Below are 19,208 nucleotides of genomic sequence, written 5' to 3' on the forward strand. Positions count from 1 at the left end.
GAAGAGTTTCATTTTGCACCTCTAGAGTGCAGTGTTGTGCCCCCCCCACCACCCCCAGCACTGACAATGTCTTAAGGCCTGGTCACACCGAATCACTGTGGGTGGGGGGACTCTCAAGGAAACTGGGGGAAATTCCTCACATTGTTCCTCTTTCCACCCTGCCCACACTTAAGTATTGCTTAATAGTTTGTAGTTTGTTTATTTTTTTCTTAGATTTTACCTAAAGCTCTGGAAAGTCAGACTGTATTTAAAAAACGAGACTGGACTCAAAGTGTTAAAAAAAGACACTAAAATTCAAAATAGTAAAAAAAAAAACCCAAACAAAACAAAAACTAGAGGTATAGTCATGCGTTGAGCCTTAAATCTTTTAAATAGCTGTGGTCAAGCATGATTCGTGTAAAGAAGCATGTTTACCAGCAGATCAAGCGCATGCGTAACATGTGCACGATGGCCGTTGATAGCGGTTTTTAACACCAGTAGTTTTGACGACTTGGTGAGGAATGCTGTTGTCGTACTTCCCCATGAAAGTGGTGCTTCCTCTCAGACTATTGTTCTTGGGCATTCAATGAAATGACATCACTCTGTGTGTGTGTGTGTTTGGCCACTGAGGGAAATGAATGGGAGGAGATAGGAGGCGGTGCGAGGTAGCTTCTATATTCCACAACACAATTTAAATCCCTCACTTCCGTTTTGTTGTAATAGTCTTCCTCACACGAGCCAGTGTATGTTTCATCTGGGAGGGGATACTTTATATTTTGACCCTTTTCTGATAGCAGATTGCTGAGCGACTGCGCCCACGTCGTGAAAAACACCTGTATGAGAGGAGGAATTTTTTGTGCGCCTGCGTCTTTACGGTAGCCGTTGATCCCGCCCTCCCTTTTGATAGAAAACTCGGTGATGTCGCTCGGTCTTTAACGAGCTTGACCCAGAACCCGGAGAAGGAGGGGGGAAAAAAAAGAGGGCAGAAAACAGTAAAAAAAAAAACGACCGTCTGGAAGGGGCAGGCTTTTCAAGAGCAGGTGAGTAAATTCGTAAATGTTACCATATGGCTGAGTGTGCTGGGGGTCGCGTTTTTCCCCCCCTCCATCAAATTATGGGTGCACTGCAGCGCTGGCAAGGAGTGGTCACAGCATCGACTCTCCACGGCTAGCTAACGATGCTAACTTTAAGTTCAAGTCGAGACCCTCCATTGCTCGCCGTACACGACTCAAACGAGCCTTTGGTGCCAGGAGATAAAACAAAGAAAGCCGCCAGACCTGACTGTGAAGGACGCTTTAACCGAATATTCCCGTGCCTAATCTGTTTTTGCTACCCTAACGCTAGCCTGGCTATTTTTTTGGCAGCGATCTGGGACGGCTATGTGGGTTATTGTGATGCTAACGCTGCAAGACAGCCAAACGAGGTCATGCGGGTGCTGAGCGAGCATTCACGCCAACTTGGGCTGATTTGATCTCCGGCGTTGTCATTTATTTGTGTAGTACCGCTAGCGCAACTACAGAGTAAGTCAAATGCGTAAGTCTTTGTTCGCCTTTTATTTATGTCTCTGTGTGCCAGCTCATCGCGTCGCTCCTGCCCCACGCTGCTATCTTAACGCTAGCAAATCAATTCCCGACATTGCGTGGGGTTTCAAAAGGGGTGCTAACAGCTAGCTGATCTTGCAGGTGATAGGTTTTGGGGCGTTCAAGCAGATAAGGCAGTGTGATGTTCGAGCGTTTTTTGTTTTTGTTTTTTGCCTATTTGCACTTAACTGTGGTTTGACCTACTTATCGTTGCAGCTGATGCCTCCTTTCTGCGGTTAGCATACATATTTTTCAGCTGAAGAAGGGAGCAGATTGCACAGGCTTGACGGTAATTACGATTAGGAGCTCTCCCGTGTCCTGAAGCATAATTGGAAACCTGTTTGGTTAGACGTGTATGTATATGTTGCAGACCTCTGAGGTTAATGGTCTTCCATTTGCAGCCTGCCACACATCCTGGGATTATTAGCTTGTCAGCCTGTGAACCTGTTGTGTGAGTCCTGTGTGGACTTGTTTTTGTTAGGAAAGTGCCTGGGTGGGGATAACTGTCAGCCAGTTTGTGTGTCTGAACTCACAAACACTGGTTTCATTAAGGCACAAATGCACACAGTGTGTTTTTACACAGGCTTCCTGTACCTATCACTTTACCTGTAGCTGACTCATGTGCTCCAGGTGCCACCACTAATAAGTCTGTCTGCAAGTCCTTGTTTGATTGTTGATGCGTGCTGCCGACACAGACTACAATTGTGTCTGCTCTCTTGAGGTGTACAGGTTAATCCCTGAAGGGCCTAATGTGTGTGTCCATCTACGTGCGTGCATGTTAAGTGTGTGTGTGTGTGTGTGTGTGTGTGTGTGTGTTAGGATGTAAGTGGATTAGGAGGCTAAAGCTTCAATCCCATTACAAGCCATGCTCAGCTTAAACTACCACCAGTGGCATCAAACTGACTTAAGAGCAAATTGCAGTTAGTTACTTTGAGATGTGTGAACAGATGTGCGTTTCAGCAGTGAATATCTTGTTTCAGAGGGAGCTGGTGCAGGTGTGGGTGCCTCTGTGCTGACTAGAGTTTAATTAAGTGGACAGAGGCTATATTGTTGCTTACATGTGAGTATGATCAGATATCCCCTGACAGGAGTGAGTGAGTCACGTTGACTGATTGGTGCAGAATCAGATGGAGCTGTCTGACTCGTGGTGTGTCAGTGTTCGATCAGATGTTGTAGTTGACCTCAAGGCATGGTACTTGACATGTTGAACCTCTTTTACTTCTCCTTGTCATATTTGACTTGGAACAGTGTGGCTCTTTTAAAGAAAACGAAAACTTGTTTTTGTAGTTACATAGACTTTTTAAAAATGTGTATAAGTCCATGTTGTGACTCCATACCTGAAGTCCACACGCAGGGTTGCTCCATTTGTTTCCTCTGCCACTTTACCTTTTTTCTTAGGTTGGTCTTTCTGGGCATATTTTTCGACATCTTATTACAAGGAAAAGAAAAAAAACTCCTGGGCTTATTTTTTTTTTTTTTTTTTTTTATATTAAATGTCAGACCACAATGTCTGAAACCCAACAGAAGATAGTGATCTGATTCAGTGGTTAGACCACTCTGCTTCTTGAATCAACAAACCAAAAATAGACTGATTTTAAATGGAGCCTGCAAACATTCACCGCAAACATTTAAGTTGGTTGCATCAGAGATAAACTAGTCTTTTAACCAGTCTAAAGTGCTCAGTTATAAAGTTACAACGTCTGATTACTCAGACTTTGGTTAGTGGATTTATTAAACTTTTAAAAAGCAGAAACTTCGAGTTTTCAGGTAGTTGCGGGGGGTACATTTTGGGACCAAATAATGGAAAATGCGCTGAAAGCAAAACAATAATTTTCTTGTTTTAGTATTATTTAAAAGCATAACTGTGATTAAAATGAATGACTTTGTACTTGTAATATCTAGGAGATTTGAGTGAAAGTAATGTTTGATGTAGCTCATGTGAGAACAGAGCACGTAACCGTCCAAAGTTTACAGCGTGCGGACAGGCCACGTGTTTGCTGCCCTGTGCATGATCTAGCCTTACACCTAATGACAGCTAACTCACAAGATCATTTCCATTAGCTAGAGCAGCCGTGATGCTGACTTTCTCACTTTTAGCATTAGAAAAGGGAACTCATGATAATGTCAGTGTGTCAGAGTTTTTCTGATGTTATCCCAGATTTGTTTAAAAAAAAAAAAAAAAAAAAATGCTCTAGCTCTAGTAACTTATTTTAAAATAGATTGCGATGACTTAGCTATGCAGGTTCATAAAAATTGGTTCCCAAAGTTCACAAAAGCAGAACAGAGAACAGTAAATGGAGAACAATATTGGCAGGGTGGGAAGTGCCTTGTGGTCGTGTGATCAACATATTGACCATGGGGGATTTTCGCCGCAGCAAAACACTCTGTTGATGGAAGAAGACAACCATCAGCTGGTGGTTTATGAAAGTGTACCTTAGGTAGGTTTTCAAGGTTTGTGTACAACTGGTTCTATTGGGGTAGAGGATTTATAGTGAGCCAAAGACGCCATTGCGGACCTCTCCTCAGCTCTGATGTCGAATTCATAACATCCTGTTTCTCAGGAAGTGGCTATGAGGGGAAAGGGGAGCGGAGCGGCAGTGGGACGACATTGATTGTTTTCATTGTTCAGCGAAACTCTGCGCTGACTTTCAAGGCCAAAACTAACAGCTGTGAGAGAGTGAGTCGGATGGAGGACAGAAGCCATGCGCATGTAAAGAGTGACATTATAAACACAGATGCATGCACAGTCAAATGTGTCCAATGATCTTTTTCTTGCTCCCAAACTCTTTTCACACTTGCGCTCGTGCTCTCAGTTGCACAAACTTCTCATTGTTCCTCCAGCCTCCCGGGCTGACAGCTGCAAATTCCCTCCTGGCTGTGGTTAAACCACAATAACACACTTGCTCACACACAGTATATATACACGCACACAATCACATTCTCGCTTGCCAAGAAATATCCATCATGGTTTATAATTCATCTTGTGCAAATGGCATTAGTACTCATTAGTTCAATAAGATGGCCTACAGACGGGTAATGATAATATTAATGATTTTAACAAGCCAAGAATTGAGACTATGCGAGTTTATCACAAAACTGTGGAAACAGAGCAGCTTTAGAGACTTGATTAGTTTACTTTCCTGTGTTTAGGTCACAGTGACGAGTAAACCTGCCTTGAAGTGCCACAAGAGCACAGTAAACACTGATCTCTGAGTGATTATTAGCTAGTGTCCTGCTTAGCTCATTCCACACTGGATGAGTGGGTGGGCTTCTGTGCTGAATTGGCAGGAGACAATGCTAGGAATGCAAGATTAGCTTTTATCTTTGATTCAGCACTCCTTTCCTTATCGCCCTCACCCCCCCAAGCTTCACCCTCTCATTCCCTCATCTTTCCTACAAGTCCATCTGTTTTATTTGTTTCCAGCTCTTAAAAGTCTGCCCATCTCAATCTCTAAAGGATGAAATCAGCCCTGTCTGGGCTGTGACCATATAAAGGCATGTGGGTAACAGGACAGCAGTTTGTGATTTGCTCAGGTAGGAGGTTATGACTCTCTGTGAGTCAATGAGGTGACATCATATCACTTCCTGGCAGCCAGCCTTATCCCACATGCAAATGCTGGTTTTGGTTCTCGCGGATTCCTTTGTCTTAGGAAACAAGCCACGCCTGGTTTTCTCATCAGGTCATCCCACTTTTCCTCCCTCTTTTCCCATACTGAGCACACCCCGTTCTGGGATTTTATTTTAGGTTTTTTAAATGTCATGTGTGCTTTGTTAGTCATTATTTTGAAATGCATACAGGAACAGACAAGCACTGCAGGCGTCATTTCACTAGGTAAAATGAAACTGAGAAAATGACCTTACTATGTGGTAATAGTGTGTGATAATGGTTTTTTTTGTTTATTACTATGTTCTTTTTAAACTCATACAGTGTCATGAAGGTGAAACGATGAGTCATTCATCATCACATCTTGAGCCCCAATGCTTGCTTTGTGCTTTGCTCTACACCTGCTACCTGAATTGTAAATGCAGGGCCCTGTTTGTTGTTCAAACTTTCAGCTGTGGTAGTGCGCCAGACAGTGTGACTGAAATTTAGTCCACCCCCCCCCACCTTGTCTAACCGGTCATGCAGGTGTGTGGCAATAGCGGGTTTATTCACCTCATGAAGAGCTGGGCCGCTGCAGAACAGGGTGTATCACCAGATAAGAGGATCTGAGTCTCCACTATCCAGTTGTTTGCCTCTGGTATAACAGTGTCTTAAGGTACAATAACAAAGGATATAGAGGGAGGGGATATAAGTCAGTTAGGAGATTTGTGGATTAATGCTCGGAGCCACAGGTAGGATGAAAACTGATTAGAGAGAAAATCTTGGATGGAAAAAGGGCAAAAAGAAGAAGAGGTGGTAAGAAGAACATATGTTAGAATCTCTAAAACCTGCTTTTGCTGAAGCTCTTTATGCTGACAGTCGAGGTTCTCCGACCTAGAAATAGCTGCAGGTTGTTCAACTTTCCCCAGCTAGCCTCCATACTCTGGCCAAATGTTGAGTAAATACAGGGTGTGTCCAAAGGCTGAAACTACTGTATATCTGTCTCCCTGCTGTGCCTTCCTCCTCACAGAGCGAGCAAACAACTCCCGTTGACACGCTTGTACGGTATTCTCACTGTGTTGCTGATTTTCAAGCCGATGCGTCTTCACTAAAACGCTTCTCGCCCTCTTTCCTCCACCTCTCCTTTCTTTCTCTGCAGTCCATTTCTACCTGCTTCTGGGGCTCGGTAGTTGGGTCACTTTCCACATGAACAACTAAAGCGCCACTTCTGACCTTGGTGTGATCTCTCACCTCTTCTACCAAAACCACGCCCACAGGTTAAGGTGTGTATTTTGGATTTTCTGTAAACCCAGTTTAAAGGCAGATGGTGCATTTTTAGTGGTCAACCCATAAGGAGAAGTGTGCAGTTCTCTTTGGGGTTAAAGGTTGTAAGTTGTGGTGTTAAGCTTCCTGTTTTAGTAAAAAAAGGTTCATTCTCTAAGGCTAAAGGTTGTTTATATGAAGTATTTTCTATTTATCACCAGAAATTATTCTACTTTAATATGGGGGGAAAAAAAAAAAAAAAAGTGAGTCATTCAAGGACAGCATTTCGCTTCTGTCTGCTCTTATCTGAAACTTTAGCTGCATGAAATGTCTTGTGATACAAAGATACTACAACATGTTTTAAAAACTTTTCTTGGCGTCTCATTTCTTGTGTGGTATCGGACAGTGTCAAAATTTAGAGGATATCTTTGTTTATTGAATGATGGTTTATTAAACTGCATGCAGTCATTGACGTAATGTTGTGATAAAATCCTACATATTCACACTTTGTGATTTAACAAACTTATGGTTAAGTGCTATAAACCTCTGCTACCACTTCCCCTCTGCTGCAGTTTACCAGTGAAACTTTTTTTTTTTTCTTCTTCTTCTTCTTCTTTTTAAATTCTATGCCACGCATAGAATTTATATTACTTGGCCACCCAAATATATTTATTTTAATCAAAAAATACATTTTATTTATTTTTTTTAAATCTGTTTTCCTCAACTGATCTCTCTCTTTTTTATTTTTATTATTATTATTTTTTTTTTAAAGTTTGCTCCCTCCTCCTGGTTACACAGTTCTCTACCTGCAGGCTGACCAGTCGCTGCTACTGGTTTTCTAAACATTGTCTCATTCAATTGACCCCATAGGATGTGACTGACAAGGACAATGAATCAACTGCTCTGTCTTGTATTTGTCACAAAGTTCTAGGGAATGTGAATGATTGCAGAGGAACACCTTATTTTTATTCAATTTTTTTGTGTGTGTGTGTGTGTGTGTGTGTGTGTGTGTATAGACTCCTTGTCTATTGATGCTGATGAAATGTGGGAAATATTGCTCATAGTTGTGACGTGGGGGAAAAAATGAATGAAACGGACATGACAAGAAGAGACTTATAAAATTCTAGTGTATTCTCTGGTTGAGGTTCAGTTGGAGGCGTGTCTTTACGCTAACTGTTGTAATTTCATCACTGAAGCCGAATCATGAAGCGAACTCTTGTGAAATCCCTTAGCTGTCTAAGAGACCTCTGTATTAGTTACCAAACAAGATCTGAGGATAACCACCTCCCCATTCAAATCATGCATCAGCTGGATCTCGCTGTACTCTGTTTGGAGAGTGTGTTTTTGTTATACACCCTCTCCCACTGCTGTAGCCTGTTTTAGGGCTGTATGCATGTGTGTAACGCCCCCTTCTCTCCCCTTGGGGCTGTGTAGTGTGTATGGAGCAGTGTGAGAGCGCAGCGGCTCTGCTGGAGTCGGTCAGGGAGCAGGAGGTGCAGTTTGAACAGCTGACCAGGGCGCTGGAGGAGGAGAGGAGGAGAGTGGGCCTCCCCGCCACTAGCCCCTCAACCTTGGGTCGTCCCCTCCCTCACACACAGGTAACTCCCCAAAGAACCCAAATATTCCCATCTTGAGTCATTTCAACACCTCTACATCTTTGTATGGATCATTATTCCCTCCATCCAACCCTTGGAGTGAGTTCATGCATCGTTTGTCTCTTGACATTCATCCATCCATCACTCATCCCCTATCTCCTCGGTCCCACCTCCTCTCAGCCAGTGCTCTGCAAGCGCGTTTCTGTGCATCATTGTCGTACCTTTTTTTTTAGATCTTTCTTTACGGACTCTGATAACATATGTCTGACTTGTTAACCCTCATCTGCAAACTTATTGTTACATGCCTTCAAAACCTATCAGCATGTCTACAGTGTCACTCACCGGACGCACTCTGACTCACATTCATTTTTCATTCTCCCCTGCTGTGGAATTTCAGTTATTTTCTTATCCCTTCACAGCATTGTGCATGTGTTGCATAGTCCTCTAAACAAGTTTTCTTCCCCAAGTTTTTATTTTGTTTTTAAGATCACGAATTCTTTACTTTTATGATCACGTCGCATCCTCAGTGTTTATTTGTTTTAAACTATACTAGATGAATGGATGTTCAAAGGTCAGTATTCATTTCTGCTATATGCATCGGTCTTAACTGCCTGTGTGTTGGTGCTGCATGTTGTGTCTATTAGACTTGCAAATTTGTGTGTTATACGTTAGAAATTCTTGTGGCTACTCCACAGAGCTGCCAGGTTTGGCAGGAAGCTGACAGGTTGGCTTAGGATGGCTTTTCAGAATGACAGTGGATAAATTTTGGCCATTAACTGACACGTTTTAGCTTTGATGCTGTCAATATGTCATTGTATCTGACAACTGAGAGCACTTATGGAGGTAGGATTGCTAAATGGCATATTTATTTTGTTAATTTTATTTAAAGCTTTTTAGAGGTTTAGCTGTCACTCCCACTTGTTTTGTTTTCCAGACTAATAATTTATGTGGTCCCACTGTTATCTTGTGCCATTTTTCTTTACCATAGCGCTTAACTATCACAGTAGCAAGTTTGAGCAGTTAGAAAATAATGGACCTGCTTTTGTTTGTTTGATCAAGTCGCACTTTTACAGTAGAAGAGAAAAATGTTGGCACACTCTTGTAAGCAGTTCTTAAATGTTTTCCTTCCTTTTTCAGGGCGTGGTGACATCGATTAGATCTCATGTTTGGTCTTATGAAAATCCTTGAAAGCATGAAGGCTACAAAAACTTTATGATAGCTGTCAGTGCGATATGATAAAGGCACACAGTATCTGTTCTGCCATTATGGGTTCAAATGCATACCAGAGTTGTTTGTAAATCAGATGGTATTAAAGGAAGGACCAGCTCTAGAGGAAGTTTGTGCTTCCTTTACGGTGTATGTACAGTCTGCACTTCCAATCTTCACATTGCTTCCTTGTGGGCACACAATAAAATGCAGTAGCATTGCAACAAAGTGGAAGAAATTGTTAAAGGTCTTTAAATATTTTTCTGGTCAGCAGTATCAGTAATACTGAAACTGAGTGTTGAAACGCTAAACAGCTGCTGAGAAACGCTTCCAAAATAGCTCAGTTGTGCTGCGCTTTTGCCACTAACCGAAGTAGTTGCATTGCTAGAGTGTTAGTCTGGTTTAGAAAGAAAGCGTCCCAAGTCGTACACTGTGACAGCCTTTGATTATATAAGAGTTTAGTGCAGGAGGAAATGAGGTGTGAGGATGACTGGCTGCATTCCAAAATGTCCTCCTCCGTGTCTGGCAGTGATTCACAGACCATAAACATGCAGGGACGGTTTGGTCAGCACTGAATGTGCTTCAGCAGCAGTAATATCATCTGAGTGGTTAAAAGTAGACAGCACCGACTACTGGGAACTGTGCCTTTACCCTCAATCTTGTATATTGTTTCAGTGAAATGGTATATTTAATTTTTTTTCCCTGTGTATTTCAGTGTCATGTTTTTCTCTTTCATCCCAGAACGGGCGTTTAGGGGATGCAGACATAGAACGACTGAAGCTGACAGACACGTATATAAACGGCACACAGGTATGTGATTGTAAAAAGTTAAGCACATAGATGAAAGAACATTATTTTTATATGCTTAAATATTTACATGTGTGGTGTCTTTGCTACAGTACAGGATGGTGGACCCCGCACATGGCGCTCTAGATGAGAGCTACACACCAGAGGATGAATCTCAGGAAGTGCATTCAGTCTTTTCCGAAGAAGGAACCACACGGCGGATGGACAATGGGGTATGTTAATCTAGCGCATGCTTTAGTTTCACCGATGATATCAGACATTATTAAATTTTAATTTTGCCATGAACACTTTAAAACACTGGACTGATCTCACTATGCCACAGATGAAGAAACCGATATCGCGCACAGTCCTGCCTACTGCGTCATTGTCCATCGATGGGGGCTTGTCAGTGCCTGGTATGGGCGTCTACAGCGCCACATTGGACCGTCCTTACAGGCAGCCTGGTGGAATGGACTACCCCACTGCTACAGTACCCAGAAACTACCACTATGGCCCTGTGGGTGGTTACGATGACTATCGCGGAGGTCCGCCATCAGAGGCCTACGCTAGTCTGAGCAGGGGTTCACACATGGATGATCGCTACAGGTGATTGATGTTTCTGGACAGTGTCTTGACGTTTGATGGTGACTGCTTTGCCCTACATTCAAACATGCACGTCTTTACAAGCCACAGTGTAACGGAAGTTTCCATCGCTGCATACAGGGGAATAACTTCCTCTTTTGCCTCATTAATTATTTAACTCTTTAGCCCTTGTTAATACTAATAGACACTCAATAATTCAAAACTAAATATAATTCCATTTTTTTTCCTTTATTTTAAGCATGCTTTTTGTAGTGCATGTTCTAAATAATCATTCAGTCATGTGTGAAACTGACATGAGCAGAATTTATAGTTGACAGGCCTTGAACTATAAACATCTGTTCCCCATTTGTTCTCAGACTATGAAGTGTCAGACTGAAGTCGAGATGTGACATCAGATAACACGTGTCGATCTGTTCCACATTAGCAGCACCTATCCTGCTATCAATCTAACACTGTCTTTTCATCTTTACTCAGGCCAATGGATGGCTACAGGACTCTGGACTCTGGCTACCGGGCTCCGAGCCGCCAGCAGCTCGACCCGTACGCAGCACAGCCCCAGGTGGGTCGGGCAATGAGGGCCATGGGCTCTGCGATGGAGATGCGGTATGGGCACGGTCACTATGGTTTGGAGGATGATCAGCGTAGCATGGGATATGATGAATATGGAATGGGGCCTCCACCCATGCACCCTGGAGGCTATGGTACCATGCCACGCCTGGGACCGGGACCTGGGGGAATCGATAGACGAAGACTGAGGTAAAATAAAAACGTACTGTTCTGCACTAAGTCATTCCACAATATTACATATTTTATTTGATAAATAAACACTTTTGATAAATGCTTCCATCGCCTTTTACAGGAGCTGCGAGGACACTTTGGACAGTGACATGGGCAGCGTTGAGCCATACGCCTGGGCCGTCCCGATGACGATGGAGAGAGGAAGCATGGCTTCTCTGGACAGCACATTGAGAAAACCTCCTAGTTCGTGGAGACAGCCAGAGCTCCCGGAGGTTATCGCCATGTTGAATTACCGCCTGGACCCTGTCAAGACCAATGCTGCTGCCTTCCTCCAGCACCTCACATTCAAAAACGACAAGGTAAAGCAAACTCTGCAGTTGTGTTTCTGGTAGTTCTCTCTTTCTTTGTATGCTGAGTTGTAGTGTTTCTTCTGCTAATTTCTTTTTTTTTTAAAGGAAGTATCTAATTATGTTTGTAGGTTAAATCAGAGGTGCGCCGCCTGAAGGGCATCCCAGCTTTGGTATCGATGCTGGACCATCCTAGTAAGGATGTGCACCACTCAGCCTGCGGGGCTCTGAAGAATATTTCATATGGACGAGACCAAGACAACAAGATCGCCATCAAGAACTGCGATGGCGTACCTGCTCTGGTCCGATTACTGAGGAAAACACACAACCAGGATCTCACAGACACTATCACAGGTATCACTGTTATTTAAAATACTTGTGCTTTTTGTTTTTTAATATATGCACCTCTTAAATGTTACTACTATTTGGAGGTTTTGTGTGGTGGTTATATTTAAAGGCTCAACTGTCTCTTTATTTTAGTGATTCTAATATTCATTCTATATTATCCCAGGCACCTTGTGGAACCTTTCATCCCACGATTCAGTTAAGATGGAGATTGTGGACCACGCCCTGCATGCTCTAGTTGACGAGGTGATCGTTCCACACTCAGGCTGGGAGAGAGGGAACAGCGGAGGAGGAGAAGAAAGCTGCAAACCACGCCATATGGAGTGGCAGACCGCCTTGACCAACACTGCTGGCTGCCTTAGGTATGCAAGAGATCAATGGATGAAAAGCAGAGGAAGTTGAAGAAGGAGAAAAGGAAGCTTATTTTAAGGAGAAAACATGCAATTATGTGCTTAACCTCTCTTCCTTTACTGCAGGAATGTGAGTTCAGAACGCAGCGAGGCCAGACGAAAGCTGAGGGAATGCACGGGGCTGGTGGATTCACTTATGTACATGGTCCAGTCACAGATCAACTGCAAAGATGTGGACAATAAGGTTAAAAATTCACTTAAAACTGTCTCTTTTTTTCGCAAGACAGTTGTGCGATTTTAAAAAAATAAAATAAAAATAAAACTTGGAGTTTGAGCCTCTTGTCCCCATTCACCCCTTCTTCCTATAGCTGGTGGAGAACTGCGTCTGCCTCCTGAGGAATCTGTCCTATCAGGTTCACCGTGAAATCCCCGGCTGTGAACAATACGCAGAGGCCATACCTGTCAACCAGGGCCCGGCTCCAGCCAGCAAGGGCGGCTGCTTTGGCTCTAGAAAAGGCAAAGGTTGGTGTTTTACAGCTACTCCATTGTGTCAGATTTGTGCTTGAGTGAGTGGCAGTTACTGGTGGGGTTGAGCTTTTTGGTGGCAGAAGACCCTTTCCCTGTTTTTCACACTCTACCACTGTTTCCCCCCTTTCCTTTTCTCCCTCCTTATTTCTTCCCACCCTATTTCACTTCTTCCTCTTTCTGTGCTCTGTTTAGATGAGTGGTTTTCCAAAGGTAAGAGTTTGCGTTTGGTGTTCTCACGAACCTGCGAAGCTGTCCATCCCTCTCATCACATTATTTTACTAATGCATATTGAAACACCTGGAGAAATAACGTTGAATTTACACGCATTCCACAGGCATGATCACACATAGCATTGCATGCTGATGATGCTTGTTCTACTGGTTGCATGTTGGACCAGATAGCAGTAGAAGACTGAGAATATGAAAACGGTTATACCCCCCCCTCCCAACATCACTTATTTTGTCTTATCTGCTGTTTTTTCTTTTTTCTTATTTTTTTTTTTCTGCAGGAAAGAAGGATGTAGATGATGGAAGTGCAGATATGGTTGATATTCCAAAGAGAGCGACACCTGCCAGAGGTACTGTTTGTCTCCTTCAGATGATTTATATTTGATCAGGGAGCTTGTGTTCATAACAAAGCACACAAATCCTCTTGTGTATTAAGAAGTAGTCTCTATCATCTCAGTTGGTGGACATCAGCTTTGATATACTGTAGGTGTTATCTACACCCAGCACAAACTAAAACTCCTCTCTCTCTCTGCCAACTTTAGGTTATGAGCTTTTGTTCCAGCCTGAAGTGGTTCGTGTTTACACGTCACTGCTCAAAGAGACCCAGAACCCATCGGTGCTCGAGGCTGCTGCCGGCGCCATCCAGAACCTGTGTGCTGGCCGGTGGACTGTTAGTATCATTTCTTATCAGTGATTCAGAGCTGGCTCTCTGCTATAAAAGGCTAATGTTTAATTTTGAACTTTAAAAGTGCATGAACCCTGAATAGTTGGGTCTTTTTGTTTTTATGTTATTAGATGAAAAGTGAAGTTGATCTACTCTTTGTGCTTTTCATGCAGTATGGTCGGTATATCAGGGCCAAGGTGCGTCATGAGCAGGGACTCCCCATGATGGCAGAACTGCTGGCTCATGGCAATGACCGTGTGGTTCGTGCAATGTCTGGAGCTTTGAGGAATCTTGCCATTGACAACCGTAACTGTGAACTGCTAGGTAAGATTGTTTCTTCTTAGCTGTTATCTATTATTTTAGCATCTGTGTCATTTTTCTAAACATTCATTGCACTTGGGTTAAGCGTAAGAGTTTCTCTTGCAGGTTTGCATGCAGTGCCTCATCTTGTGGCCAACCTGCCTGGAGCTCAGAATCAGTCTGGGCGTAATCTATCCGAGGAGACGGTTGTGTCTGTACTGAGCACGCTCACTGAGGTGCTAGGCAACAGATTGGAGCCAGCAAAGGTCCTTCGAGAGAAACGAGGCATCGAGAGCCTGGTGCTAATCAACAAAGATGGGTGAGTGTTTTCTGAGTGTAGAAAAGGTGCTTTGCTTATGTTTTTTGTCCTATAAAAGTAGCTGTTTTCTAACCGGTGTAAGCCGTGTGTGTGTGTTATATAACAGAAAACGCATCAGAGATGATAACAGCTCCAACCCTTATCTCTGGTTATCTTGCAGCAAGCGCTCTGATCGCGAAGTGCGGGGGGCGAGCCAGGTCCTGCAGCTCGTCTGGGCTCACAAGGAACTGCGCCGACCTCTTGAGAAAGACGGCTGGAAGAAGACTGACTTCATGGTTAACATTAACCCAGGCACCACTACCACTAACGGCCCGAGCACTCGAGCTAACGGCACCTATGAAGACAGCACTACACCCCTCCTGGACAGAGGTGAGCAGAGAAAGTATTTACATCAAATTTGGCAGAAGGGTTATTTATGAAGTTTTACAGCTTGGCTCATGAATTGTTTTTCTTTGTGTCAGGGGAAAAGAGGGACATGATTCCCCTGAATGACATTGGCCCTGGTTAGTAGATTTCTTTTACATTTCTTTTGGGGTTTTTTGTTTTTTCCCTCAAGAATAAATCTTTAGTAAATTTTAACCTGTTTTCATCTTCCTTCAGAGGCCTACTCTACACTGGACCAGAAAGAAAGGAGACACACTCTGGATGAGACCACAGACACTTTACCGGTACTTCAAGTCACTGTTAACATGTTGGATTGCTGGCTTAATGACACTAATCCCTAACCTCCTGCACAGCTCTGAATATTTCCTGATTGTAACCTTTTAAAACCTCACGATTACTGACACATATTTTTTCACACTCACTTCCTGTCCACCTTCTTTCTTTCTCTGTCTTTCTTGGCTCCTCTCTCAGCGAGGGGTGTATGGGGGCAGAAAGGGCTCCCTGCCTCTATTGGACTCCTACGATGGTTAGCCCTCCCCCATCCCCTCTACCCCCCTCTGCATGTAACAGCATGGTATGTCCAACTGACCTCTATTCCTGCATGACCTTTATGAACTCCTTTTTGTCTCTAATAACTGAAAACCTCAGTGAAACCTGGTCCAAGTCTGATTGTGAACTAAAACAGGCAGAGGTATCGTTGTACTGATGCTTAAATAGGAGATACCCTGATGTGTTGTGTATTCATGCTGGTATAGTATGCTGCTAGGTGCTCCTTGTGCATTGTCCTCTGTCATTGTAAATCCGAACCCCAGGTTGATCAATAAATAATAACGTTTAGATCCTCAGAATAATAACTGTTTATGCATTAGTGTTGTCACAATACCCCAGTTTTAAAAGTTACTCAGTCCTTTTAATGCAAAACCAAAGTTCGGCTTCAGTTTTCTACCCGTTTGCTGTACATGATCTCAGGGGACTGGGTACAAATGGCATGAAACTTCGGGCCCTTTTGTGCCTTATGTGTGCATTTATGGTGTTAAATGCCATGCAAAAAAGTTACTGGTCACATTTGTTGTTCGTAGCAAAAAATGGCGCATGAAAATCAAAACGATTCTGATGAAATTGAGGATTCCCAAAGCAGTTTTGCTGTGACAGCTACTCTAATCATTGTCCCCTCAAAGTCCTTTACAATCAGCTGCTGGATTGGATTTAAGAATGTCGGGAAGTGTTAATGCTTTTGTCATGTTGTGAAATATTTGTCTGGTTTTCCGGAGAGCCATTCCACCGTTGTGGGTTGTTATTTGTGTGTGAGAGCACACTCTTGTGGTTGTGTCGGCTACTACAATAACAGATACCCCAGAATGGAAATGGGTTTCATTGATTTCTTTGAGTTTGTGAGGAAAGTAGTGGCAAGAAGTGTTATTTCTTAACAGCTTTGTTGGGGTTACTTTGTAAAATGTTTCTGACTGCATGTCCAGAATGGTGAGGGTTTTTAAATAAACATGTTTGACAGTTAAGACGCGTAACAAATCAATCAGAGCAGCCCAGTCTCTCGTTTAGAGTCGTTAATGAATGATTGACTTCAGTACAGACCTCAGTTTATTATGGAATAATTTTATGTGGAGGGCAGCAGGCCAAGAATTAGAATCTAATTTACTAAACTAAAACAGTAATGTGATTATAGTAGCCTCCTGATGAAAGGTCGGTTACTGTGACAACACTAGTGTGTAGCGTGCCATACTTATACCACACAAGTCTTTGTGTTGCCTCCTTGTTTGATGTCTAAATCAGCCGCATCTTTTGTACTTATGTTTTTTTAATCATTGTGTTTTCCTCTCTTCCTCCAGAAAAACTGATAGTTTGCATCACCCAGACTGGGCCGTCCCTGCCCTACCACTGCTACTGAGGAGAGAAGATCCAGACTCTCCCTCTCCTCTCACCCCTTCCTTTCCCCATTTCTCTCTCTTATCACCACACAGATGGGATCAAAACATGGGGGCGGGGGGGTTGGCATCCAAAGAAAGTGGTTGTGTTGCAGGCAAAGACTTTCAAGCAACACACACACAGACACACACAGACACACACACACACACACGTGCAAATTCAGTTGTAGCAGCAGAAATGTATTCCGTTTATAACTTATAATTATTCTGTAAAGGCAATCACCTTTGTTGACAATCATTTGATTCTGGTGTTGTCCTCCGGCTTGCTTTTTCTTTTTTTTCTTTTTTCTCATGCTGTTAACTTTTTTTATTTTTTCCTCCTCGCAATTTTATTGCCATGTTACAGCCACCTGACATTGGCCCTGATAAGTTTGTATTTAGACATTTAAGTAGGGTATATACTGTATATAAAAAGAAAAAGGGGGGGTGACTGCAGTAGTTTTGGCTCATTAATTTAAGTCATCCCTGTACTGGGATCATTGGGAGGTTGGGACACACCGACAGCCCGCCCTGTAGATTGAGAATGTTTATATAGGAGTTATTTTCCTGTCTAGAGTTATTTTCTCTCAGTTGGGATGACAAGAAGGGGCAGGTGTGTGTATATTTATCATACAGTAAACCTGTGGGCGTGTGTGCACGTGGAAAATGAATATGGACCTTTTGAATGATTGTGTGTTGATCCAGATGACACCACATGTTTATTCCATCAGTCATGCTGTCTTTTTTTTTTTTCTTCTTCTTCTTTTTTTTTTTTGGCTTCTCTTCCTGTGAGGAAGCTGTTTTTGTTTTGTTCCCTTTTGTCCCTCCACACATGGAACATTTAGGAGAATTTCAGCTGCTTTATTTTGGATTTTCCTGTTTGGGTTTAGCCAACTAAACCAGCCAACACGTCAGACCTGGTACTGAGATGAGAAGCTGTGAACAAACACTACTAAGCCACTAAAATATTTCGACATACAGCTTCAGAAGGCCCTTAACCATTCCTGTACACCTACCTGTTCATCCTTTTTGTTTTTTCTTTCATTTTTCTTCTGGACCAGCTGGAGTGACTTTTTGGAAGAAATTTAAATATAAAATTCTGTAGCTGTTTTTTATACATGCTTGTCTGTGTTACAAAAAAAAACATTTGGGAGGCTTCTTTACTCAGAGGAGACTCGAGTTTTAACAGGTTGGGAGAGATACAGGTGTAATTTAAAGTGGGAGGCTGGCAGAAGGCACATTTGTTTTTGGGTTTGTTTTTTTGTTTTTTTTGTATTTCTTTGTCTGTTTATTTTTATTTTCTGGAGGTTTATATGTATGGGAGTGGTGGATGAGAGCATTATGCAATTTGTTCTACTTTATAATTCCACTTTTACAGCAGAGTTGTTTTAAAGGCAAAAGAGACCAATCATCTTTTTTTGTTTTTTTTACTCTTCACACACATAGTATATTTGTACTGTTGCCTATCCATGTAAAATTATGATGTACCATTCATTACCTGCCTTGGCTCTGAGAAGTTGCTTTTTTTTTTTTTTTTTTTCAGTGACGTATGTAACTGGTTGTTTTTTATAAATAAAGATCTTTTCCTAGACAAGCTTTGGTAACGTGTGATTGATGTGTCTGTGTGCTGATTTGAGGAAGGACTCCTGTATCGTGTGGATAAACATATCTAATTAAAGAGGGGAAATGCATCTGTGTAATTTCATCCCCTCACTCTTGTAATGCCAAATGGCAAATGCTCATAGTTGGTGTGTTTGATATTCACTCCCTCACATCTTTAGATCTAATTAGTAGTGCTTTCAGTTGGGAAATGCTTTTTATTTAAGAGACAAACACGTTAATCTCCTAACTTAAGACCTCAAACTGCTCGCACCTTGTGCTCAAGCCTTATTAAAGCCAGCTAACTTTCAAGCGCCACAGTAAAGCTGAAGGCCGGACGAGCGCTGACGTTCTCGGCTTTGCTGTTTGTCTCTGGTTACGCGCAGAGCAGCCTGTTGACAGGAGGGTAGTGTCCTGAAGGTGTGTGTTTGTTTGCTTCCTAACATGTCAAAGATACACGGTTGGTTGTCTGTGGATACGAAAGTGTCTAGGTGTTTCAAGTATGCAGCGCATCTGAAATGCATCCGGGGCTGGCTGAGAAGCAGCTGCTGGATCACGAGGGCTTTGAGCGGATGTCTGTGTGAAAGTTTGATATTAGTTAAGCTATGATGTGTATGCGTCTGCTTGGAATATAAAATTAACCTTAAATTTAATACGCACGGTGCAGGAAGACAGCCAGTGAGGGCATGTTAGTGGCGTTTTAGTGCCGTGAGGGAGTTTGTTCTATAGTCAGGTTCACACGCTTATTGTAGTAGCTACTAGATAAACAATTTATTCATTATTGAATCTCTTTACTTTTAGATGTAACAGTTTGAATCACACCAGCATACAAATATTATTCCTGCTTTCATCTCTCAATCTTTAGCAGTCATTTTCACTTTTAAAAGCCACAG

At 42.6% G+C, this 19,208-nt stretch overlaps 1 protein-coding gene across 10 annotated transcripts; it reads left to right on the forward strand.

Annotated features, from left to right (window-relative positions):
• Nucleotides 1-700: 700 nt before the first annotated feature.
• On the forward strand, nt 701-18,193 carry LOC100691354 (catenin delta-1). Of its 10 annotated transcripts, none has more exons than XM_019365820.2 (22): nt 701-1,019; nt 6,302-6,425; nt 7,840-8,003; nt 9,948-10,016; nt 10,106-10,225; nt 10,336-10,598; nt 11,070-11,351; nt 11,455-11,692; nt 11,812-12,034; nt 12,192-12,387; nt 12,502-12,619; nt 12,744-12,897; nt 13,096-13,113; nt 13,412-13,480; nt 13,673-13,800; nt 13,968-14,118; nt 14,221-14,413; nt 14,574-14,782; nt 14,875-14,916; nt 15,014-15,081; nt 15,269-15,371; nt 16,642-18,193. In XM_019365820.2, the coding sequence occupies exons 3-21, from the start codon at nt 7,845-7,847 to the stop codon at nt 15,326-15,328; spliced, it is 2,760 nt and encodes a 919-aa protein (XP_019221365.1). In that variant the 5' UTR covers nt 701-1,019; nt 6,302-6,425; nt 7,840-7,844; the 3' UTR covers nt 15,329-15,371; nt 16,642-18,193. The 10 variants fall into 10 exon arrangements, with proteins under 10 accessions (XP_019221365.1, XP_025767518.1, XP_025767534.1 ...); XM_025911733.1 differs by having other exon boundaries at nt 15,269-15,323; XM_025911737.1 differs by lacking the exon at nt 701-1,019 and adding an exon at nt 1,058-1,499 and having other exon boundaries at nt 15,269-15,323.
• Nucleotides 18,194-19,208: the final 1,015 nt, after the last annotated feature.

Source organism: Oreochromis niloticus, linkage group LG2, assembly GCF_001858045.2.
Source record: "Oreochromis niloticus isolate F11D_XX linkage group LG2, O_niloticus_UMD_NMBU, whole genome shotgun sequence".
Classification (NCBI taxonomy): Eukaryota; Metazoa; Chordata; class Actinopteri; order Cichliformes; family Cichlidae; genus Oreochromis; species Oreochromis niloticus.

Coding starts and splice junctions, on each gene's coding strand:
- LOC100691354 (XM_025911733.1), top strand. CDS start 7,845: ATGGAGCAGTGTGAGAGCGCAGCGGCTCTGCTGGAGTCGGTCAGGGAG. Junction 14,783..14,874: donor TACACCCCTCCTGGACAGAG/GTGAGCAGAGAA, acceptor TCTTTGTGTCAG/GGGAAAAGAGGGACATGATT. Junction 14,917..15,013: donor CCTGAATGACATTGGCCCTG/GTTAGTAGATTT, acceptor ATCTTCCTTCAG/AGGCCTACTCTACACTGGAC.